Below are 24589 nucleotides of genomic sequence, written 5' to 3' on the forward strand. Positions count from 1 at the left end.
ATTCGTCACGTGACCTTTACGTGACTAATAATAACACGACTTTCCACAACCACAAGGCTTTATAGACAGAAGTGACCGCATCAACAGCAATGCAGTGCAAATGACCACCAACTTCAAAGAGCAGCAATCATTTGGAACATGATTTATTATAATATAAATGTAGTGTTTAAATATGTGATTAAAAAAACATTAGAAAAGTCTGATAATGAATTTCATTAGTCCATGAGAACTGAGGAAAAATACAAAAAAGAAATCTCAGCATTTTGATTTTGCAAAGTCTGTTGATAAATGATAGCAGGAGGGGAGTAAGAGCATCAAATCAGATTAATTACATACTAAGGCAGAGGCTGAACAATGTTTTGCAAGATAAGACATCAAATACACACCCTGAGGGTAATTTAAGGTAGGTACACCTACCTAAATAAACTAATCCTCCCTTTGAAACAGTTAGTGTTGATTTCATTTAATGGTTATTTGAGTCTGTAGTTTGTATTGCTACTGAAATTAAATCTGACAAGTGACTGTATAATGTATTGTGAAATAATACTATGGTAAATGGACCTCATATAGCAGACTCGTGTCCTCAGAATTTATGACATTTTTGACAAAATGTGAAAGAAATTGTTGCTATTTGGCAAACTTTGGTAAAGAGAAAAACAAATCATTTCTGTCAACTGAAAATAAACATTCAAATCTGTGACTTGTGTTTTCGCAAAACCTAATGAACCAGAAAGACCCCAGTGGTTTCAATAGTCATTTTCACTTCCCCTCTGCACAATATCACATCAAATACAAAATCCTTGTTAAGAAAACATGCAGAGTTGGAGGGAAGTGAGGAGGATTCTAAATTAAAAAAAGTAAACAAAAAAACACACTTGCATTTGTGCAGACCTTCTCACCGGCAATGATACATGAGCATTACAGCAAATCTATACATAGACAACTGAACACTTACATATTGCAGGATTATTTCAAAACCTTTACACACAATTTCACTCTTGTTTACTAAACGAGTGGAAAAAATGTCAGCACTCTTCTTAGCCTTTCCTTTAGAGTATAAATAATTTACTGTGTCCTGCTCTTAAACAGTAATACAGCTGTATTTAAGATGGCAGCAAAAGAAAAGAGAAGTCAATAACCCACATGTGCAACACCTTGGTTTGTGGCACAAAAATGGGCAATGAAACCTGCATCTACAACACATAGTCACACGCTAGATTATCAGAGTTCTCAAATTCTTAAAATTGTTTTTCCTGAGCCAGTAAAGACATTTGGCAGATGCTTCATATCTTTCAAAAAAAAAATCCATTACATATTATAATCATATAAAGTAGTGATTACACATTTAAAAAAAAAAAGTTTGACAAATTGACCTCATATTTCTTCAGAGAAAGATAGACACAAACAATCATAGTCATTTTTCCAATATTAGAACTCCAGCAGTTCTGATGTAAACAGTGTCCCCTGCTGTCTGAAAAATCCACCAGAAATTCGAAATTCTAAATTTTCCAAAAAATCTTCTTTCTGTACAGCACATAGGAGATAATCACCCAACAGGAAGTAGCCACTAAGTTCTGGGTGAGGTGTTCAGCATGGGACTGGCTGTTTGCCATGCGCCAACGAAAGGGGAAGTACTCCTCAAACACTTCATGGCCCACATACACAAGGATGGAGTTTGTACCTGGAGTCAAACATACAGGTGAGAGTGAGTAAGAGTGACGATTATAAAAACACAAAAGTAGGTTTTTATTTCACAGAACCCTAAAAGACAAATTAAAAAAACTCTACAACATCTACATTTATATTAAACTTGATTCAAAGCTGCATTAATTTGGGAAATCAAACTTGCCACTCTATTAAGCATTTGATGGTAAGCTCAAAAATTCACATGGATTCACAGAGCTGGCTTCTTATGTCTGACTGTGTCACTCACCAGGGTAATAGAAAGGAGCTCCTGACCACCATTTCTTCACATCAATTACGTAGTAGAGAAGCATCAGCAGTACAAAGGCTAAACAGGCCAGTGTTGTCACATAGGACAGAGACCTAGAAATCAAATGGACAGAATAATTGAACATTTCTTATTCTGTATGTATGGGGGTTCTTCCTTTCTCTGGAGATAAGTTCCCCTTCATCAATCAAAACACTTTCATACAACACACAATGACTTCACACCTGCAATTTAAAGCAAGAAATTCACATCAGCTTATGCTAAACATGAACAACTGACATGGCCCAGTGACATAGCTGGGTATGCAGCATGGAGATGGAGATCAAAAGGATCCTACTCATGGACTTGCAAAAACGTGTGTGTGTGTGTACTTGTATTTATTTCTTTGTGACGTCCATACAATGTAAAAACCTATCTTTGTGGGGACATTTTGTCTGGTCCTCAGAACTTTAAAGGGCTTTTTCAGGATTAAGACATGGTCTTATATTTAGGGGTAGACTTGGGTTTAGTTTAGGGTTATGGTAAGGTAACCCTAACACTTAGTTGTATAAGATATAAATACAAGCTTGTGTGTGTGTGTGCATTCAAGTTCAATAACTTCAACACATTAAGGATACAACTTTGCCAAACATTTAGCTGCACTATAAGAGTGTTACCAACAATTGCTCCAGATTAAAGTGAGTAAAAACCTTACCACTACTTACCATAAGTTCTTGTTGACAGGAATGAAGCCCTGGTCTGTAGAACACTTAGTCAGAAGTGCTGAAATGGCTCCCTGTGTGATACAAGATACTTTATTTTGAAAATGTATAAAAAAATGAGAGGGGAACTGAAATATTACTACATTAAAATGCAATGTCTATAGAACATGACAACCTAATGAAAAATAAACTGATTAATATGCTTACCAAAAAGAAACCCCATATAAGAAACCTCGACATTATACTTTTGTGGAGGTCTCTGTAGTGCAAGATTATTTTTCCTGCCTGTAGAAATTAAAAATATAATAAATTAAACAACAACAAAATTATTACCCGTGGCAATGTTACACATCATGAATATGAAAAGCAAGAGACAAGTACACACTACAAACCTGTAATCCCAGGAAAGCCATGAGGATGGAGTTGATGCTGCCAAGAACACCCTCAGGATCATATGGCATGTGAGTTGCATAGATCACCTTAATTAAGACAGAAACCAAGGCAGAGTTTTTAAACTATATATTAGCTGGAGAGCAGTTTACCAATGCATCTCCTGCCGTGTCACCATGGTTCAGGTTAGAAGTCTCTGTTTGTCTCTAAGACAGAAAACCGATAAATGAGCTCAAGCTTAACATTCATAATTAAACCATGGAAAGACTGCTGGTATGTTTATGTTGTTTTGCTGCTCACTAACCCGTGACGAGGGATTCTGGTAGATGTGGTTTTCTCCCAACAGCCAACGGTCAATGTAACCGGCCGCTCCTCCAGTGCAGTTGGCATACAGGCCCATGTCCCCGATCCCACCTGGGCCCAGATACCCTCTGTTAAATAGAATGAGGTCAAGTCAGTGACAAATAATAATGGTCGCAGGTGACATAGGGCGAAAAGCAGGGTATACCCTGGACTGGTCGCAAGTTCATCAAAGAGCCACATAGAGACAAACAACCATTCACTCTCACACTAACGCCTATGGTCAATTTAGAGATTCCAATTTCCCTAATCCCTATATTGCATGTTTTTGGACTTTGGGAGGAAACTGGAGAACCGGGAGAAAACCCACACACATTGAGAGAACATGTAAACTCCATGCAGACCTGGGTATTCCTGCTGCAAAGGCAAGACTGCTAACTACTAATAAAATATATTCAAAATGTCTACAAAAAAACATGAATAAAATAACAATGCTGAGTGATATCCCTTATTTAATGGCTACAAAAAGACAACATGAAAAAACATGCCAGGTTTGACTCACGTTGGACAACCTGGTACATGGAGTTGAAAAGTGAGGTACAGCCAGATGATTTCTAAGAAGACCAAGCCCAGCCAAACAGGCCAGTACATCAAGATGTCAAGGAAAGGAGACCACCAAGTAGCTGGAAGCTGCAAAACACATCCCCATCAATCCAACACACCTGTTCAACTTCAATATATCTATTTAAAGCAAATTGATCTTAATTAAGCAAACCACAGAAAGAAACCACAGGCCAAACGGCCAAAAGGTTGGTGTGTGATTTCATTGCAAATGGAAATGGAAGATGATGGCTGACCGTTGTGAGGAAGTCGAGGTGGCCTTTAGCCACCATCAGATCCAGGCAGGCTACAACCAGATAAGACCAGGCCAGGCGCTGCAAAACACCTGGGATCCGCAGGTTGTCCCAAGATACTGTGGGGTGGATGTGAGAGGAGCGGAAGCCAACAGGCATACAGGAAAAAACACACAAGTTACGAAAGGAACACATGACCTCATAAGTCCACAGTATGGAAAACTACACAAATACACGGTCTGATAATCATTCAAATACATGTCCGGAAAATTGTTGACAACATCAAATAATTGTTGGTGTTTATCCTCACATGCTCCCTGACAGTAGCTTGGGTTGATAATGATGACACCGATGATGAAGAGCTGCAAGCTCCTCCACACAACTTTCCTCAGCAGCGAGCCTCGGCTTGAGCCAACACACAGCAGGGAGTTGATTGACAGTGCAACTGACGTCCCCATTATAAACACAAACCTGGAAGAGATGGGAAACAAAAATGTATGTGAAACTCCATTCAAGATAAAAGTACTTTTTGGTTTAATTCATTCTGGCTTTTCTGTATTGTTTTGTTTTTGTGAGGTTTTAGTTTGGTGAAAGATTTCCAAGCCAAGTTAAATCCAAACAAGATTAAACAAAAATAAAAATACTGAAGTTGCTTAAAAGTACTGCACAAGAAAATAATAAATTAAACACATGGGGAAATAACAGCTGTCAAAGCTTAAAAACAGCTGATGATCAAGATGCATGGATAGAAAACACATTTCTCTAAAGATTTACCAAGGGAAGACCAGATCTGCAACAGTAAGACCTGTGAGGAGACAAATGGGAAAGACATGCTTCAAAATGGGTTACAATGCTACAGTACGGGTTACAAATATTTGCTCTTAGTGAGTGATATTCTTCAATAAATAGACCAAAAAAAGTAGAAACGTTGGTTGGAGCTCACCATTCCAGCTTTCATGTCTAAAGAACCAGTATCGCCCCCCTCCATAGTTCACAAACACCATAATGATTAAGGAAATCCTGACATGACAGATAAAATGTTATATTAGTGAAAGGCGCTGAGCACTGCAGGCAAGAGAAGAGACATTTCATTTTAGCAGAAAAATCACATGAAACAAAAAGTATAGCTTCAACGCACTGGATCCATGTTAATGTTATTCATTATTGAACGACAGTTCTGGTGTCAGCTGCCATAATGTCACACTGCAGTTAAAATCTCATGATACAGTATAATCCCAGGCTATAAAAAGTTTATTATAATAAGAGGCATTAATCTTTGAGCAAGCTGAGCTGCAGGGGTAAAGTGGTGGGGGTGTGGATTTACCCTCGGAATGTGTCCAAAGATCGCAGCCTCTTGCTGGGTCTGGGTGGTGGAGGAAGGATGTTGTCAGTAAGTGGTGGTACAGTCCTGCCAGGGGAGCCCAGTTCCTGGATGGTAAACGCAAAGTTAAAGATTAACACTTCTATAGCACAAATGACACATGTATTCAAAATATTTGATTGATAAACTTTTACATCACTTCTAAATATAAAATAAAAGGGTGACGGGACATCACTTACTTATATGATTAAAAATGGATAATTAATAGTCAGACCTTAAAAATGCAACACTTACAGAGTTGATGAGCCTTTCTGTTTCCATGGAGCCACCCAATCGGAAGAGGATACTCTTTACTACATCGAGCCTGGACAAGAGATAATCAGCCAGTTTAGGAGATTACCTAACACTGAACATATTATTTCACAGCTCTAGTTGGAAACTTAATGAAATAAAGACATTAAATGAAGGAAAGGAATGAAATAATAAAATTAGATTACCGGTACCTTAATATTATTCTACCGATGGCTGACACCAAAAACAGTCCACCAAATATGAGGAAAGCTACCAATATTGCTGTGAAGAGAGGGTCAACATCAATTAAATTTAGTGTGTACTCGGTATGAATATAGCATCAAAACACTTATATGACATGACATACTGTATGTTCGTGTCGCACAGGCTTTTGAACGGGGTTTATGTGTTTGAGACTCACGTATGTAGCTGTTGGTGGGTTCTGTATCAGTCACTACAGAGCAGTTGACCACTGAGGAGTCGTTCAGATTTTTCACCCACAGAGAGTAGTTTCCATGCTCCCCAAAGTGGAATGGAACCCTAGTAAGTAAAGGCATTAAAACCCATAGTATATCAGCAAATCAAATACAGTTTACCTTATGTATACTGCATAACTAAACTGTCCTGCAAAATGTACAAATGTAAAATATGTAAGTTTTAAGTTTATGTATGACAGCAGTTTAATATTCATTTATAGTCAAACCAACTGTGTTATCATGTACATGTGGGAGTATAAATGTTATTTGTTTTTTAATACCAGTAAAATGATTGTTGTGAATTGTTCACTTACATTTTTTTAAATATTTAAATCAACTTTCAGTGAGCGCTCCCAGCAGATAAACTGTATTTAGTCTATATTCGGTGATCTGTATTGCACAATTAGAAACACATTTCACTTTGTGTAACATGTCTGTGTTATTAAACTTACATGCACAGCTGCGGGTTGACAGTAGTACTGTTGAGCTGTAGGGTGATTTCATGCTGTGTACTCACAACAAAGTCAACTGAACCAAGCTGACCAGGACTGGGAGCCCCTGGTACCACCCCAAGCTGCTGGTACAAACACTAGTACACAAAGACACAAGGGTCCAGATCAGAGCAACATCCTTCTCCTCATCATCTGAAAAAGGTCATGCATCTCCAGAATAAGCTGGAGGAAAATGTAAAATGTTTGTGTGTGTGTGATGCTACCTGGTAGCAGCGCTCTGATTTCCAGGACACCACCAGCTCAGTGTCCAGCTCATTGCTGACTGTCAGTAATGCCTCATCCATCTTTAAGATGTTGTGTTTTTGGTGATGAAATACAGCTGGAAGAGAAGGAGTGTAAGGAAATGGTATTCAAGGGTTAAAAGCAAACACAAAAAAAACAATCTCTCTAACTCTCTTGCACTGCTAAAATATTTTGTAAAATAATAAAATAGATTTGCCTGATGAAGGTCTAGCACTGAGTATTTGCTAATTGATTTATCAATGTAAGCTGAACATTTTATTTAACATATTTTTTTTTTTTTTACCAATCACATGATCCACACGATTCTCACTTTAGTCAATGTATATCATTGGCATCTTTGAAGCATAAATGGATTTCATGGAATAAATTGTGGTGCATGTAGCAAAGAAATTAGGGATGCATGATTTTATTGGCGAAATATTGGTATCGGCAGTTATTGGCTTTGCTATGTATTGAAAAACATACCAAGATCTTGCAAGATATTGCAATATATTATGTTAATTTCACTACAAAGAAGACTATATATACATATACAGTAGATATAGGTATATCAGATATATTGACAAAAAAACAATATTGTACATCCCTAAAATGGGATGGGATTTTATTTTTAGTGTTTGCTTTTATAATCCAGTTTATGCACCTACTTCATCTAGTTCCATTCAGTTTATTGTCAGATTCAAAGTTCATTTGAACAAAAACAGACAGAATTATCAAACAAGGGAGACGCACATCAGAATTAGATTATTATTTACTTTTTGTACAGAAAAGGGAACACATGCAAAATATGCTGCAGCTTCCTGTAGTTGACCACACCCATCTCTGAAATGTTAGGAACTGATGTGATGAACAATCTTACAGTAATTTAGAGACCTACAACTCATTTGAACTGTTTAATACAGTCAGGATCAAAATGAATACCAGCTATTATAACTGTAAATGTTGACACACACACACACACACACATACATTTTACAAGCCAGATATATACGAGTAATTCATAAAAGGGCTGTAGCTGTGCAACCAGACTTACCTCAAAGCTAGGACAAAGTGTACCAGTGTGTGAAAGCTAAACAAAAAAAGCCAGAGTGAAAACAGAACAGCTAACTAGCTGTTGCTGCTGCTTAGAATGGGGAAGCATGTGAGAGGGTTGAAGTTATGGCTGTAGAGTCGCATGGTCACATGCTGACTTAATCTGTCAAATATCCCCAAGTGGGAAGTTCAAACAGCCTTTGTTCAAGTCAGTCTTTGAGTGGCTACTGTCTTTTTCCAATCAATGCTTATTTTAAGTTAGCTCTGGGCTAACAGGTATTGCTTCTTAGTGAACTATTTACACAAAATATCGAACGTGGTCAGTCTTGAAGTGACTGAAAAATGGTCGTTTCATTTCTGTAGTGACACTTAAACACATTGAAGGCAATTAAAAAAAATAATAGTAATCTCGACATTCTGTAAGTAGTTATCTGTTGCTAACAAATGTAGCATTGCCCCCTACTGTTGGTTTTCACTCAACACTGGTGCTGCTTGTTTACTTACATATAGTTATTTCAGCTGTCAGTGGTGCCACGCAAACGGCCACAATCAGAGCAATGGCAGCACATGAAAACATACATTTCTGGGATTGTGTCATTTCGTTCAGTTGTCCCCGTTGAACCCCTAAACCAGAGGATGGGTATTTTGACTTTTTTTTTGGTTTCCTTTTTTCCATAATTTAATCTACTTCCGACCTTCCCTTGTTTTGACATTGTAGTGGAAGCGAGAAGGGACAATAAAGCGGGTATGGTGACTCAAGACTGCGAAGTTAGTTTTAGGTTGGATATTCGAAAAATTCGGGAAGAAAAACATGCTTTATTATATATTAAAAGATGACTCCAGGAAAACATATACAAATAATTAAAATATTTGTATATACCTATGCAGTTACACTTTGGCGTCTGTAATAAATGGGTGACATGAAATGAAGCAGCAGTTGAGAGCAATGTGGTCATTTTTGTTCAAACGGGAATTTATTGATGGTCCCTAACTGTGTGCGCTAATGTCCAATCTAAGAGCAACTTCACCACCGTGGTGCCTTACCGCTTACATTTTACTATTATTGCTCATAAGGATTCATAAGTTTCCAGACAAACTAGGCAACATTTTAAAGATCGGATCACAGCTAACGTTTTAATGTCACCGAAACATTACAACAAGGAGTGTTGCAGTCATACATGGTGGATAAATATACAGTCAGTTGCCACTTTATCATAAATCATTATTATAACAAATTCAAAAATTATTACCGACATGCACTGTAACATAACAGACAGATTTCATACAATCCATTTTGACTAAATAATCGTTGCGATTCTTTTAACTGTGAAATAGCGCATGCGCACACGCTCACTGCGAGGCTTACTAATCAATGATCGAGTCCCTGACACCGCCTGTCATCGGATAACGTTTATCACAATGGCAGACAAACAAGGTGCCCAAAAGAGGTAATTTACACTTTCAAATGTAATTTACGATTTTGCGTTACTTGCAATATTAAAATACGAATAGACAGACACTACGAGATCGCAATGCAGCTCGTTTAGATGGTTTATGGACAAGGCTAGCTAAGTAAGCTAACATCCCTGTTTTCGTTCTTTCTGTTTTTTTGCAGTGTCAAAATAGCCGCTGGAGCCGTTGTTTGTGTTGAAAGTGAAATCAGGGGAGACGTCACCATCGGTAAGACGTTTTGGTTTGTTTGTCACTGACCAGTAAACATTGCTGAGTTAAGAGAAGTTGCTTATCTGAGTGGATGAATAAGTTATCTTTACTGTTTGTGAGTGTCCTAAACGACGCCCTGTGTCTCCTCAGGCCCTAGAACAGTGGTCCACCCAAAAGCTCGTATTATTGCAGAGGCAGGACCTATAGTGATTGGAGAAGGAAATCTGATCGAAGAGCAAGCTCTGATTATCAATAGGTAAATTGTACCCACATAGTGTCACTGATGTTTTGAGTTATTGTCTGCATCATTAAGTCCACTATCATTTCTGTTTGACCCTACAGTTACCCAGAAAACATCACACCTGATTCTGAGGTGGAACCAAAGACGATGACCATTGGCATCAACAATGTTTTTGAAGTTGGCTGCGGTATCCTTTTTTTGACCTGCAATATTTATTCCCAGTTCACTGAAAGAAGTCACAGGAGTGGGGTCCTCTGCTGCTGTGGTCCTTCCATCTGCCTCAGTCTTATGTGTCATACATTCAGAGATGTTTTGATACTTAACTTTGTTGCATTGAGTGGTTATTTGACATATTGTTGCCTTTTATCAGGACATTTTGGCCCATAGAACAGCTGCTCACTGGATATTTTCTCTTTTTCACACCACCTTTATGTACAAAAGAGATGGATGTTTGAAAGTTCCAGTAGATTGTTAGTATCTGAAATACTCTTCTATTGAATTATGTGATAAAGAGGCGATGGATTTAATAATCTGGCTGGTGAGTCATGAGATTTGCCCGATTGTGTCAAGCCAGCAAGAGCACGATATCTGCCTTAACGGACTACTTACAGTATCACAAGCCCTGAAAATTGGGGACAACAATGTGATAGAATCTAAAGGTGGGATCTTTGTGTTACTGTGTGGTTTTCAGTGCATGTTCATTCTTGTAAAGATGGTATTGCGTAATACTTGTGCACTCACTGACTGTAAAAATATCATCAACATTTTCTTCCAGCTGATGTTGGTCGGAACGTAATCCTCACCAGTGGCTGTATCATTGGAGCCTTTTGTCAGGTCAACACATGTGAGGTCATACCTGAGAACACAGTCATTTATGGCTCTGGATGTATGAGACGGGTGCAGACAGAGAGACCACAGGTATGGACACACACTTTAAATACATGGACTGACATTTTAAAATGATAATGAATACTCTAGGCTTGTGATTAGCAGCGCAAGCTCAAAATTAGGTTGTTGTTTATTTAACTTTATGGCAAACGGAGCCTTTGACTTGTCAGACTGATTCCAGACAATGTATGTCCAAAGTTTTTCAGCAATTTGTGAAACCTAAGGGCTGAAAAGTACAACAGCAGTTACCACATTTTGGGACCCACATAGTCCATTAAAACAATCAGAAGTTCAAACTAAACTAGCATAAATTGAATAAACTGAACCATAATTAACAGTACTGCACAGCAGTTATATGATTTCATTGGGCATTTTCTTCCAGTCTGCTCAATTATTTCAGGTTGAGATAACATAATTCATAATGTGTTTTCAGTAGGAATGAGCCTACATAATATTCAGTAATGTTATGATACTGATCAAAACCGTGAGATCCAAAAAACCCTGTCAGTAGCAAGTATGATTTTGCAAAAATAATTTAGAATGGTATTGAATGATACAGTCAGCATAAGTAGATACCGATGGTCGTATCTTTTGATGATTGATTGGGGTCAGGCAATGAAAAGTGACATTAAGCCATCTCTAATTTTCGGATGTGTGCATCTGCCCCAATATCTTAAATTGAAAGCATAATCGAACACACCTTTGTGTACTAAACATCTTTGTTTTATTGCCTCCACAGCCCCAGACTCTTCAGCTCGACTTTCTGATGAGGATTTTGCCAAACTACCACCATTTAAAGAAAACTGTTAAAGCAGGTCACACTACAAGTTAAACCTGAGCTTTATAGTTTATAAGTTAACTAGTAAAGGGCTTTTAAAACAATATTAGCATTAGCGCTTGCTGAGAGGAAGCATGAATGTATATAATGGCATAACGTTTAATCAAGCTTCATCAGGAACTTTTCTCACTTAATAGTTGAATCTTTTTTATTCCAACTGCAACAAAGAGTGATTTTTTTTCCCTTTCTCCTGTGCTAATGAACCGTTTTGTATGATTAATTAAATAACATTTAACCAGCTGAAACAGTGTGGACTTATTTATGTACTAATTTATGGTCAGTAGTTAGAAATTTCATCAAAATATTTCTAATACTGCTGAAAGAATATACAGATTCATGTTTAAGAATACACTTTATTTTATCTTCACTGATTTTTCAGTTTGAGAAATGAACTGCTATCAGAACTGTTGCTGGTACACTGTATGTACAACAAGCACTCAGGCAGTATCCTGTAACAGTTATTTATTAAAACAAAATAATAAAACTGTAGTATTTTAAACCAATATCCCAGGGTTGCAGTAAATTAAAAGAATTCTTTAAATACATTTGAAATGTCCAAGATGTTTCAGGCTTGTTAAGAGATGAGTGTGATACACAACTTGTGTAGGTCCTAACAAAAGGATGGGCGGTTGACATCAGCCAAGACCTGGTGCACTTTAAAGTACAACCTTCTACACATTCACACACCTCTTGTTGATATATTATGTGAAATGAAAGAAAAAAGTATTTACACACTATAACTAACATTTTAATAGTAAGGTTACAGTGCCTCCTCCAGGATGGCAAGAGCCCTCACTATCCTCAATACTCTTTTCTTCCCATGTCCTTTAGTCATCACTAACCAATAAACAAACTGAAAAAGATTCCACAACACAGGTGGTTGACGCTCAATGTAATACAAGGTCAGTGACCACTGAGAGGAGCGCCTAGAAAAGAAAGGCTTATTTTGACAAAACCGACACCAATGAAATTGGGACTTCAATTCTTTACAGGAACACCATCTGAATAATCCTCCAGGACTCCTGCCAAATGACTGTTGTGGGTCTTGAAGTGATTCTTCCTCTGCCCACTCTTCTTCTTCCTCTTTTGAACTGGTAACTGTAAAGAGCACAGACACATCAGCACCAATTATAATGCTTCATGAATTAAGTACAAAGTATCTAGTCACATATCTGTCTGAGCTCATTTGAATTTGTAACGTTAGAGGGATATCAACCAGACACTGACCACTTTCTTTGGTCCCATTTCTTGCATGGAGGTGATTCCTTGCTTCTTCAAGTACTCCTCGATTTTCTCTTCATCCATGGAATCAACTGGAACACTCCTCCACAGTTTCTGGAATTCTGTGTTTTATAGAAACGGTTTTTGAGACAGAAATACAAAAGATTGAGCTGTATCACAGCTGGCTGACAAAGCGGACTAATTCTCACCTTCATCTACTACAAACTGGCAGTGTTTGTCATTGTAGAAAAGGATCTTTTTCTTGTCTGGTCTCGTCACAAAGATGATCTGATCCCCCAAAGCCTGCAAATGATCACATGAGTGATTATCAAACAGATCCCGATTCTTTAACTTAGCACATAAACTATTTTACACAATACACTTAAGTACACACACATACTTCCTGACATTATTTGATATAATTAACAGTATTAGGTGATGTCTTTACATAGATTTACATATTATGCTTTACCTTAATAGCCTTGGCTGAGTTGGGTAGCCCCTCCTCTACATCATCTAGCAGCACTCCTCCCAGGCCCAGCTGGTCATGTTTGTCCAGCAGCCTCAGTAAAGCTTTCTTGTCTTTCAGGTTGTACTTGGGCTTGAAGCCATATGTTGCATCCCGTACATCAATTTTCGGATTGCTGACCAAGGCCTGGTATTGGCAGGGATATAAACAGTAGTGAGCTCCAACTTATAAGTCTCTAGTTAATTTGCAAACCAGCTGGGAGATATATACACAGTATTATGACAATTCAAATAAATAGAATGAGTTATAAACTTACATTTTACAAGATTAATACATACAAGTATGTTTTTCCTTCAGGTTATGTGATAAAGTGTTTTCAACAATACATTCGACATTGTGTGACAGTAGGCCAGGGTAAATAATAAATAAAGAAGTTGTAGAACATAAAAACACACCTCATTTATGAGCCACTGCTTCTGTTTCAAACTGATGTCAAGAAGCTTGGTCTCATCCAGAATCTCATCTATGGTCAAGAAGTGTGTATCACCATTCTGGTGCCTTGTCTAAGAGGACAGAGGAACAGAAGGAACAGAAGGAAAACACTTCAACAAAGTTAACAGTATTAAATCATCCTTATGATAATTAAATTTAGAAGAAACACCTCGAACAGCATTTTCTGTTTACATTTTGTGATCTTGTGCCTCTCATCCAACTGTATTTAACAGTGTTGGAAACAATTTAACAGATGGCACAAAAAGGCACACATTCAAAAGAAAATCTGTCAAGTCGAGAGCGAGTCCTGCAGTGAGGGATGAGTCAGACTGTTAGTGTGAGAGAGCCTTGCTGCCTCTTTGTACAGCCAAAGCATGATGACAAGCCGTTTTTCATACCAAAAGAAAGACCAGGGACCAAATGTTGCTTGGCAGACACAAATCTCTTGCATGGTTGACACAATAGGCAAGTTTTTAAAGAGCTTTTGATGGAGAGGACAACATGGTAAGCATTTGTGTGGGAAGCAACTGCAAGAGTTTAAGTTTTAAATTCAGAGACTATTAACTAAATTACTCATTTCTAAATGTGTCAGACAAATGGTGTACGGAGGCTTACCTTCATATAATTGACAATCTTGGCCAAGCACCCAAATTTGTACCCAGAACTTGACTTGATGTTTATGCTGCCATTACTAGACTCTAGAAAAAAAGAATAAGTTAATTACTAAAGTGCAACATTTTTCATAAAGGCATACAACAGTTTGGAAATACAGGAGGCTCCCTTATCTGAAAACAAACAAAAAAAAACCAGCTGACATGGCTTTCATGATTGTGTACATGTAATCAAACCATCAACTAGGTTATAAAAAAAATCTGTCAAAAATGTGAATTTGCAATTCTAATTTTTAAATGTTTTTCAAAAAGGTATTTGAAGCCAACAATGCCAATGATAGTTCTTGCATCATTCTTGAGCCAAATCCAATTTTTAAAAATATGAAGAAAGCTATTGTGTTCATATGCATGACAACAATAAATTGGTGTGTTACACAGGACAACAATCGTTTCTGTTTCAGTTTTTACAGGATAAACCTCGCTCTTACTTGAAGCTATTTATTGTCAATTCTGGCCTTTATTTCCTAAAGAATATACAGAATATCACCTGCCTGATCCTGGAAAGGAACAACATAATACTAATAAAAATACTGCAGGCATGGTTAATGAGCATAATTTTGATAAGATTGATTTTGAAATCCAGTCAGCTGGTCCTTCTTTGTTAGGAGTCTAATTATGCTGCTCCCCCCAGGATACTGTCTGAGGCCTGGAGTTGGTCAACACTCGCCAATCACGGCTGAAAACAGACACTGAATCATGAATGATTCATAGCGTAGGCGGGAGCTTCTGTTGCTGTAAGCTGCACTGTGGGCAGGACGCTGAAACTGTGACAGGCTGGTTAACGAACGGTGCAGAGGCAGGGCTACAAGAAAAGAGCCAATGATGGAGAGATGCCCGTGCTGTTCAGCTGAGACATTACAAGCCGCAAGGAGTGGTGGAGGAGCAAGGGAGTGCACGGCTGGAAGTGCATGAGAGAAGGAAAACGGGTCAAGGAGCGAACGCTGGGGAGGGAGAGAGTGGAAGACGGAGACATAGGTGGAGCTCCAGAAAGAGGAGAGTGCATCTGTAGCCTTGCGTCTTTGAAAGACTGACCCAGACACATCGGTGAGTCTGCGTTTTTTTTCAGGATAGCATCCTTAGAATAATGTATGCAATTGTTTAACAGATCATAACAACCCACAGCATGAATATAAGCTGCAGGCTGTTTTTAGTCTGACTGTGTGGGTGTTTTTGGTGAATAATCAACATTTACTGGGTAAAGCATACATCTGAAATGCAACAGATCTACAACAAAAAATCTAAAGAAAAATATGACTGCAGTAAGATCTTTACAAAGGCTGTTGTTACATTTCAGGCAAAGAATGAGCTAACACCTAGTGGTTCAACTGAATGAGGCTCTGTCTATTTGTACTCACTTAAATAGCAAGCATCAGGAACTGTGTTGCCGCCTCTATGTCTGTGTGTGTACTTATGTGCATCATGTCAGTATTGACCTGTGCATTTTACTAAAACACTCAAGACAAATCACCAAGGCACTGACAGCACTGAGGAGAAGAAGCATTAGAAGATAATAGGTGGTGTTTGTGTGTAGTAGTGTAGCCAGAGGACAATATCTAATCCAATCATCACCTTTAATAGCTTGGATGGGGTGGGGCTCATATCGGCCACAGTACTGGGATTTTATCAGAAAAGGTGAAATAATAATAATTTCAATAATTCACCAATTTTTAATTTGAACATGGCTGATGGAATAAGAATAAATAAATAACCACAAAAAATGTCAGTGATGGCATTCCCCACATTATGTGGATATCATTTCATAAGATATGATGGGCACCAGTGCAAGATTCTAATTTGGAAACTTTTGTTGATCACTTGAGTCAACTACAACACCGGCTTATCACATTTCAGTTTCAAGTCTCACGGAAAACAAAACTGTACAAGGTCCACCTTCACCTACAGCATCTCTTCAAAGTATGCGTTATACACAGTAAAACCACTTGCATTCGTCTCAGTAAGACATGCACAAAAGTGGGCCGATGAAAAACAAAAAAAAGCATTTGTCTCAGGTAATCTGGGTCAGCTGCCTTGGACTCAGTACATAAATAATATAAAATGTCTCTGAGTGTGGGCGTGTGTGTGTGTGTGTGTATCTTTAAAACATGTACAGCATGTTCTCGTGTGTGAGAGCACTGACACTGGCATGCTGCTCCCTCATGATTTAAAATGGTTGGTGCAAGTTAAAAGGGTGAATGTAGCACAGAGAAAGACAAATTGTCTGACAAGCACACTCCATGACATTTCTTTACTGTAATTTCTTGATCAATAATAATAATAATAATGATAACAAACCATACATTTTGATGTATGAAATGTTTAAATTGGCTGAAAAATGTAGAAGACAGCGACCACTGATCATGATATAATAATAAAATATTGTGGAAATGCTGACAAAGTATTCCCAACAAATGAAAACACTAAAGCCCAAAAAAAAAATTACAAAAGTACAACATCACATAAAGGTAAGTCTGTAAAAATTGTGTTTTAAAGAAGTGATTTAAATAGAATCTGCAAGCCTTTTCTCCTCAATCAATATTGAGGGGCCCTGAGGCCTCGGGGGCCTTGGGACCAACAACAGACCCTCACATGATGATCTAAGACTAAAAGGTCGTATGGGGTCAACATTTGCTCAATGAAGCTTGTGGCAACAACCATATAAGCGTTACAAGTGATCAGTAAAATCTTAAAAATCTATTCTAAATGTACAGTCAGCCAGTGGAAAGAAGCCAGGACAAGGGTGATGTGATGTTATATGTCTATTAAAACCAGTAAGAAGCCTGGTTGTGAAGATGCCGAGCTCTGAACCATAAATTTTAACCTTGTGGTACATAACAGGTGATCCAGGCTGTAGGAGACATGTGATCACCTATGGTAACACAGTAGGTTCTATTTAAAAGACAGATAAAACCAACCAAGTGTACTACTCTCGACACCCACCCAGGTTTTAAGAATCTTAAGGTCTTAAGAATTACACTCTTTTTGTTCTAACCCATGAGCGTAGCATTGCAAACCCAGCCAAGATGCCACATTTCACTGTGCACCCATCCTATTTATTTATGCTCTGAGCAGATGGCCTCAGTGGGGTTTGTGCTCTTTAGCAATATAACCTTTTGGTCTAATAACACACAAGTCTCTTCTTTTAAGAAAACATTTCTGTACTGACAGATGTGGGCGCAGGTTTATTTTGTGAACATATTGACACTCCAGTTTATCTTTTGACAACTTGATAGACTATTACTGGTACTGAATGGATGCATTATGTGATTATACTACTACCATCATCACATTGCAGCAAACTAGTTGACAGAGGCCATTATGATTTTAAGGGAAGGAAATTAATTTGTTATGTTTGTGGTCTCCATTGAGGCCAGTTCCTTTATATACAGCCAATTAGTGGCGCATATCATCATTAGCCACATATATTTTGAAGCAACTACATAGCCCAGTCCATCCCAATCATGTAAAGTAGTAGTATAAACTTTACTTTTCAATTTGCCACTATCACCTAGAATTTAAATGCAGAAACACATGAACTAACTCTCTGTTTTGTTGCTTCCAAGCAGAAACTATGGCCAACATCAATGCCACTGTACATCCAAGTAATCCCCCATGGCACCAAGAGGCGGCCTCTCTTTCCCACATCTCCTTGCAGGTCCAGGAAGTCTACCCCTTCCATGATGGCTGGAATGTGGCATGCTTCGTCATTCTTCTGCTCTTTATCCTCACTGTTCTGTCTCTGGCTGCCTTGGCCGTGCTCTATGAGCTACTTGACTGTGGGTGCTGTGCCAAAGGGAAGACACATCACCAGCTACAGGAGGAGGGGCCAGCAAGCTGCAGCAAGCTCATGACGGGCATTTGCAAGGAACCAGAATCTTATACTGAGGTGGTGTAAAAGCAAAGCAGGAATTCAGGTGTCATTACTGAGCTGGGGATTCAAACAGCACCAAACCCTGATGCCCTGAGAAATGAACTTCCAAAATGATGTAGTAGTCCAGTTACTCACAGTTTAACATATGCATAAGGAACAGACAAGTCAACAGAACAATGTTAAAGAGGGGGGCAGTTTTTCACTGACTGGGAGTAAGCCTACTATTTCATTTATGAGTTCATATAGCTACATTCACTACCACTTAATGTAGAGGGCAGACCTTCAGCGCCATATTTTATAACAGAAATAATGAGGAGAAATAGAGAGTGCCACAGAAGAAACAAATAAACAAAAAAACAATGTGGCAAAAAGGGTTATAGAAAGGTTTTCATTGAAGTGGCACATTTTTGCTTTGTCTCCTCCCCCACCCTCCGAGTTCTCTTCTTCTTCAACATTTGCCCTGTGAGTACAATGTATACATACACTGGATACAAGTGAGCATCTATGAGAAATGGTAAAATGTTATTGTCCATATCAACAAATTTTAATGTTTGTTTCCCAGGGGGCCAGTCAGCACCACAAAAAGCCTGTTTCTCTGTTCTTTAGTAAATTGTGTGCCAATGCTGTCAACATGTTAAACACTGTAATACTATGATGATAAATGGCGCTTGGTTGCTGCACAGTCTTGTAATTTATCGTGTCTATTTGAGGGACAATGTATTATTTTTTGCCTTACCACAAAATATCTAATAAATTATCACTTAATTGTGTACCTGGTTTCTTCTTTCTTCTAAAATGAGCAGGTGGGTCTGCTATGCCAAATGTCATGCAACAAGAGGCTACTAGTAAAAAAAGTTGTATTTTTCCATTCACAAAAAGCAAAAGCTATTCTGTTCATTTAAATAGGTAAAATGGTGCCTGTACCCATTCCCTTGCATTTCTTATCTAAAGAATATCAAAGATGACACTGCACACACTTGTGTTATACAGTATATATTATATTAGCTAAAATAAATGAGAGGACAATCAACACGAGTTGCAGATAATTTAGTATTAATAATCAACTGATGAAATAATAATAATAATCTTTGCAGCCCTTACCAGCATTGTGTTTGGATGCTGAGGAGCCCTCCTTCTCAGTTCTGGGCTTCTTCTTCTTGTGTGAATCTATTGGTGCATGTCTCTTCTCCAAAGAACTGGACAGTTTTTTCTTGAACAGCTCACTCTCCCTCAGTAAGGCTGGATCCATCCCGGCTGACAGGGCACAAATACAATTTTTGATTAATACTTCATAAAAGACAAGATGTTAGTGTAATTCATTAACTTTTCAAATAAATCAGTCACAGATGGCTGCCTTCTGTATAACACACAAAAAAATTATCAGGAAACCAGGAGAGTTAACTGTTGCATATCAATACAGAAGCAACCACTGTTGACGTGGTTTGTGCTAAGTTTATATTGCACTACACGTCTATTGACATGTCTGTATTAATTGATTTGGTGCTGGGGGGTCCATGAAAAATTTCAAGATGCATGCAGATCCATTAAAATTACCATGTTTTACAGCAGTTGGCATCTATAATCATGCACAGGGTTTTTTCTAGAAAAATAAATAAATAAAAAGAGTATGAGGGCACCAAGCTACTAACGGAGAAGAGGGGATGTAAAAATGTGTTATTATGAATTATTATAAAATTGCGGTGCCTTGCACTGTACCATTTTACTGGTACCACAAGGGAAGGGTGCCAAAAATGGAAAGGTTGGGGCTGCTGGTGCCAATCCCAGCTGACATACTGCAAAAGACAGGTTACACCCTGGGCAGGTCACCAAAGACAAACAACCATTAATTCAATAATGAGGTGGGACATGTGGGCGAAACTGGAGAACCCACCAGGACGTGAACCAGCAACCTTCTTGCTGTGGGGCAACATTGCTAGCTGAATCCAGATGGACTCCTTTCCACTTCTACCTAATAAGGTGGCCACAGCAGATCATCTGCCTCCCTTTCAATTGTTTTCAGTGATCTGCGTATTGGGATTATTTGCCTTTAATGTGATGCGCTTTGGTCTTTATGCAATATTAATAATCATCATCATGATGATGGTCTGAATGAAACTTATGAGCAGTTGTTTAAGTACTCTGCATCATAATACGACTATGAAGACAACAACCACTAAGCCTTTGTTGTCTTCTTCGGAGTCAGAGGTGGGGGAGTGTTTCCTCAAACAACTGTTGCTGCTCTCCCCTGAATTGATCACATGAAAATAAAGCATGTATCATATGATTTCATGTTTCTTATAACAATCTCAAATACATTTATTTCTCCTTAAATAAAATAAATTATATATTATATATATTAAACCTGCTTCAAACACAAACTTATCTGGACCAGATTTAGATTTATTTGCACAAGCCCCATACAAAACATAGGAGGATTTTCATACTAATCAAAATATCTTCCTGATTCATGTCAAATGAAATTAGCTGAGAACCATCCACATTCTAAACCATTATTGAAACTCTGTGCCGCTCAACCTTTAAGGCGATGAGCTTAATCTAGCTTTGCCTTGACAAAATGGCAGCACTCTAACCACACCCACAATTACAGCACTAAGATAAGAGTTGATGTTTCATAAGTTAGGATATCATGGTCCCCCATACTTTGCACATTACCCATTTCCATGCCAGGACATTGCCACATGCCCATACCTTTTGCATTTAAAGCAGTATAGTGGTCCTCTTTGATAAACAGTGAACCAGAATTCCAAGTATCCTATTAACACCATATTTTTTTCCTTTCCTTTATTCGTTAATAAGACTGGGGCATTAGACCCCTTCACCTTCAACTAGGGCTGTGCTATAAAACAATAACGATATATATTGTGACAGAACTTTTTCTCGATATAAAATCAAAATACACTTGATATAACTTTGATAGAACTAATGTTATTCATGAATGAGAGAACCCAAACAGCAAATGACAATAAGAGAAACAGTGCTTCGAACCAATCATGTGGCTGGAATAGCTACAGCGAGGTTTACGCACACAACATAGTAATTATAATAATAATAATAACAATAATAATTTAGATTTATAAAGCGCCTTTCACAAAACCCAAGGTCGCTGTACAAAACTGCATCTAAGGTCATCAACAAGCCAGAAGTGAGAGCGAATCAAAAGATAAAATGATGATAGAAAGTCCTAACGACACCTCAAGTGACGGTGTTACCAAAGAAAGACCAAGACGAAAACACCTGCAGCAGTGCCATCTCTTGGAGAAGACACAATGAAAGATAACATATTACATTATTGTCTACTTATTGCTGAAGACATGGTGCAATTAAGCATGGCCAAAAATAACAGATTTAAGAGGCTGATAAAAGGAATTGAGACTTGTTGCCAATTCCCTGGCCGTAAATATTTATCTCAGACAGTACTTTCCCAGTTACATGTGGACTGCAGAGAGAGAGAGAATTGAAGTGTGTCATACTTTGCTTCCACATCAGATTGGTCAAGTCACATGTGAGTTTGTTTGTTTTTTTGAGCTCTACAAAGGAAAAGACACAGCAAGAAGGTAGTTCCTGATATTTAACTTTAATCTCTGAGTGCTACCTGATGCTGAAACATCATGCTGAAACATGTTTTTCTTTGTCAAAGAAAAGAATAATTATGCAATGTATGATGATAATGGGGGCGGGACTAGATAAGCTTTTGCTTCTCCCGCTTTCCCTTTTGGTTATGTGTATTGTGTGAACTACACTGATGTGTGATGAGTGATCTAAATGTCATGACCGAAATCAACATATAAATAAAAAAAAGGCAGACAATGGTGGTGTCCACCTCCACTCATTCATCATTCCAATTTAAAAGGCACTCCTTTTGAAAGACAGGTAGTCGTAGAAGAACAATAATTATAGGACAGGGTCCACTAACAATCAATTAACCCACAGGCCTTTTAAAGGGGTATGAAATATAGTTACACAATTCCATTTGGTATTTGAGATTTTCTCTCTACTGTAACACTCGAAAACAGTCCTTAGCGTAAACACTGTTCACTCAACTGAAGAACAACTGAACAAAGACGAAACGAGTCCCATAAACATAAAAGCTAACGTGGGGTTTACATTATAGTGAGGTGTTTTCGTTTACCAGCCGACGGAGTTGAAAGGGTCGTGGTTTTAATGGAGCCTTGCCTTGTTGCTTTGTCATGTTAATAAAACCAACCAAAATAACTACGACTAACGTAACCCCACTTCATTAAATGGCGCTTACTTCTCCATGTATTTAGATACGATAAGAAGTTAATTAAACGTAGTGACACAGTCAGACACTTGTTAGTTCACGCTAGCATTAGCTTAGCGATTTGTTCACCCGTTGCCTTTACCTTTCACTTTGTTCCTGTTCCAAGAGAAAGTGACAGGTTCGTCCAGCAGCAGGACTATCTAATCTTGGAGGACATAGGCCAGAAGGAAAACGTATTCCTTCTGAAAACCACTGCTTTATCTAGAGATGTATTCAGTCACCGCTTGCTAACTAACTTCTAACGCAAAACATCTCTCACGCTGCGCTTCCGTTTCCTTGTTCGATTTGTCGGATATCGACAGCTCAGCCTTGGAAAACGTCGTCACTTACGTCACGATAATTTACACAAGAAATACAAGAAAAGAAAATGTACTAAAGTCACAATATACGAGCACGTGGTTTGACTGGAAATAGTATTATGTCCGTATGATTAGTATTAAATCACTGTAACAATGTGTTTGTTCAATTTCCTGAACGAGCTGTTTATAGCGACACATTAAATGGCATAATGGCGCCACTCACTGTCTCTTAAAGGTACTGCCTCCTCTAAAGTATTATATATCTCCCAGTTCAATATGAAAGATTTCAATAGAGCAGGACAACATTTAGAAAATAACAAACACAAGGTAGACAGAAAATATACAATAGATAAATAAAAAATGTTGGCAGTGTAAAGCATCATGGGACTGACATAAAACACCTGAAGTCTGTGACCACATTTGTAAAGCTAATGGTTCCACAGTTAATTCAAGATTCAAGATTCTTTATTGTCATTCCAACACATATTAGAACATGAGGTTCAAACGAAATTCCAGTCTCTCCAGAACCCGGTCAGCCCAAACAATAAAAAGAACAGTTTAAACTTAAAATTTAAAAATTTAAAAATTTAAAATGAAAACCTATGGATAATACAGACACAGCACATGAATAATGCTGAACTGTTTTTAATACTAATAAGAAAATATCTAAAATATAAAGCTACATTCAGTTTTCATTGTCCCTTATTAGTTTTCATGTTCTTTGTTCTGTCTTATCCCTTATTTTTTCAAACACAGTATACTTTATAAAAGAAAAACTAGAGATGCTGAGATTAAACAATGTCTCAGTGGGATCTCTAGTGCGAGTGTGTTTGGGCACACAGGTCCATGGTTGAGCACATGTTATCCTCAGTCCTTGACAAGCACTAGTGCAGGAAACTCTGTGTGCAGGTACAGAGCAGCACAGAACATGAAAACAGGCATTAGCTCATCCAACTTTCAGATGTTCATGTGGATCATAGAACAAATTAGCATCTCCAAAACTGCTGCTTAATGATTCAGCAGGCCAGTCAAAGAAGTGAGCCCACATGAATGATTCAATATGGGCTAGCCTAATTTTGGACCTAATCCATAATGAATGAATACACTGTTTAGTCATAGCACCGAGAGAATAGAAGAGAGAGGGGAAAGATGTGGACATGGGAGTATGGAGTGACAAACCGGTCATATTCTGCCTTGAAAGGCTTGAATTTCCAATTTCGGTTGAATTTTTTTCAAGCCACAATATCTTGTAAATCGCGGAATAACCACTGGGCTTGAGTCAGGATTAGATTAGATTTGTTGAGCAATATCTATCTATCTATCTATCTATCTCTCTATCTCTCTATCTTTCTATCTATCTATCTATCTATCTATCTATCTATCTATCTATCTATCTATCTATCTATCTAGCTATCATCCATCCATCCATCCATCCATCCATCCATCTATCCATCTATCTATCTATCTATCATCTATGCGAGTACTGCACTAGAGCTACAGACAACCAATGCAAATCCCTGAGGAGAAAATCTCTCCTCACATGCATGCGTGCCTGCATGTGTGTTC

General features: G+C 38.1%; 3 protein-coding genes across 3 annotated transcripts; 1 reads left to right on the forward strand and 2 right to left on the reverse strand.

Moving 5' to 3' along the window:
• Positions 1 to 127: 127 nt before the first annotated feature.
• On the reverse strand, positions 128 to 8807 carry hgsnat (heparan-alpha-glucosaminide N-acetyltransferase). Its single transcript, XM_058639676.1, has 18 exons — positions 8576 to 8807; positions 7000 to 7115; positions 6737 to 6873; positions 6230 to 6348; positions 6021 to 6090; positions 5812 to 5881; positions 5521 to 5624; positions 5140 to 5216; positions 4971 to 5001; positions 4507 to 4667; positions 4200 to 4315; positions 3905 to 4032; positions 3347 to 3473; positions 3045 to 3131; positions 2860 to 2937; positions 2656 to 2726; positions 1934 to 2046; positions 128 to 1681 (listed from the first exon to the last, which is right to left on the reverse strand). The coding sequence occupies exons 1-18, from the start codon at positions 8745 to 8747 to the stop codon at positions 1500 to 1502; spliced, it is 1959 nt and encodes a 652-aa protein (XP_058495659.1). The 5' UTR covers positions 8748 to 8807; the 3' UTR covers positions 128 to 1499.
• A 564-nt stretch (positions 8808 to 9371) lies between these two features.
• Positions 9372 to 11961, forward strand: LOC131466453 (dynactin subunit 6-like). The gene is made up of 7 exons (XM_058639679.1): positions 9372 to 9519; positions 9687 to 9751; positions 9884 to 9989; positions 10076 to 10161; positions 10586 to 10633; positions 10750 to 10892; positions 11602 to 11961. Exons 1-7 carry the CDS (start codon positions 9410 to 9412, stop codon positions 11692 to 11694), a joined length of 651 nt encoding a protein of 216 aa, XP_058495662.1. The 5' UTR covers positions 9372 to 9409; the 3' UTR covers positions 11695 to 11961.
• Positions 11962 to 12033: 72 nt separating this feature from the next.
• gtf2e2 (general transcription factor IIE, polypeptide 2, beta) lies at positions 12034 to 23015 on the reverse strand. The gene is made up of 8 exons (XM_058639678.1): positions 22807 to 23015; positions 19523 to 19675; positions 14498 to 14580; positions 13846 to 13953; positions 13394 to 13576; positions 13131 to 13224; positions 12928 to 13043; positions 12034 to 12798 (listed from the first exon to the last, which is right to left on the reverse strand). Exons 2-8 carry the CDS (start codon positions 19668 to 19670, stop codon positions 12679 to 12681), a joined length of 852 nt encoding a protein of 283 aa, XP_058495661.1. The 5' UTR covers positions 19671 to 19675; positions 22807 to 23015; the 3' UTR covers positions 12034 to 12678.
• Between the last annotated feature and the right edge of the window lie 1574 nt (positions 23016 to 24589).

This window comes from Solea solea, chromosome 10, assembly GCF_958295425.1.
Source record: "Solea solea chromosome 10, fSolSol10.1, whole genome shotgun sequence".
Classification (NCBI taxonomy): Eukaryota; Metazoa; Chordata; class Actinopteri; order Pleuronectiformes; family Soleidae; genus Solea; species Solea solea.

Excerpts from the sequence above, each read along its gene's own strand:
- LOC131466453 (XM_058639679.1), top strand. The coding sequence starts at position 9,410 with ATGCGCACACGCTCACTGCGAGGCTTACTAATCAATGATCGAGTCCCT. Across the intron at positions 9,752-9,883 it reads CAGGGGAGACGTCACCATCG|GCCCTAGAACAGTGGTCCAC; the intron begins GTAAGACGTTTT and ends GTGTCTCCTCAG. Across the intron at positions 10,162-10,585 it reads TGTTTTTGAAGTTGGCTGCG|TATCACAAGCCCTGAAAATT; the intron begins GTATCCTTTTTT and ends GACTACTTACAG.
- hgsnat (XM_058639676.1), bottom strand. The coding sequence starts at position 8,747 with ATGGAAAAAAGGAAACCAAAAAAAAAGTCAAAATACCCATCCTCTGGT. Across the intron at positions 6,349-6,736 it reads GTCAACCCGCAGCTGTGCAT|GGTTCCATTCCACTTTGGGG; the intron begins GTAAGTTTAATA and ends TTTACTTACTAG. Across the intron at positions 6,091-6,229 it reads ACCCACCAACAGCTACATAC|CAATATTGGTAGCTTTCCTC; the intron begins GTGAGTCTCAAA and ends CTCTCTTCACAG.
- gtf2e2 (XM_058639678.1), bottom strand. The coding sequence starts at position 19,670 with ATGGATCCAGCCTTACTGAGGGAGAGTGAGCTGTTCAAGAAAAAACTG. Across the intron at positions 13,577-13,845 it reads AGCAGTGGCTCATAAATGAG|GCCTTGGTCAGCAATCCGAA; the intron begins GTGTGTTTTTAT and ends TGCCAATACCAG. Across the intron at positions 13,225-13,393 it reads ACTCAGCCAAGGCTATTAAG|GCTTTGGGGGATCAGATCAT; the intron begins GTAAAGCATAAT and ends GATCATTTGCAG.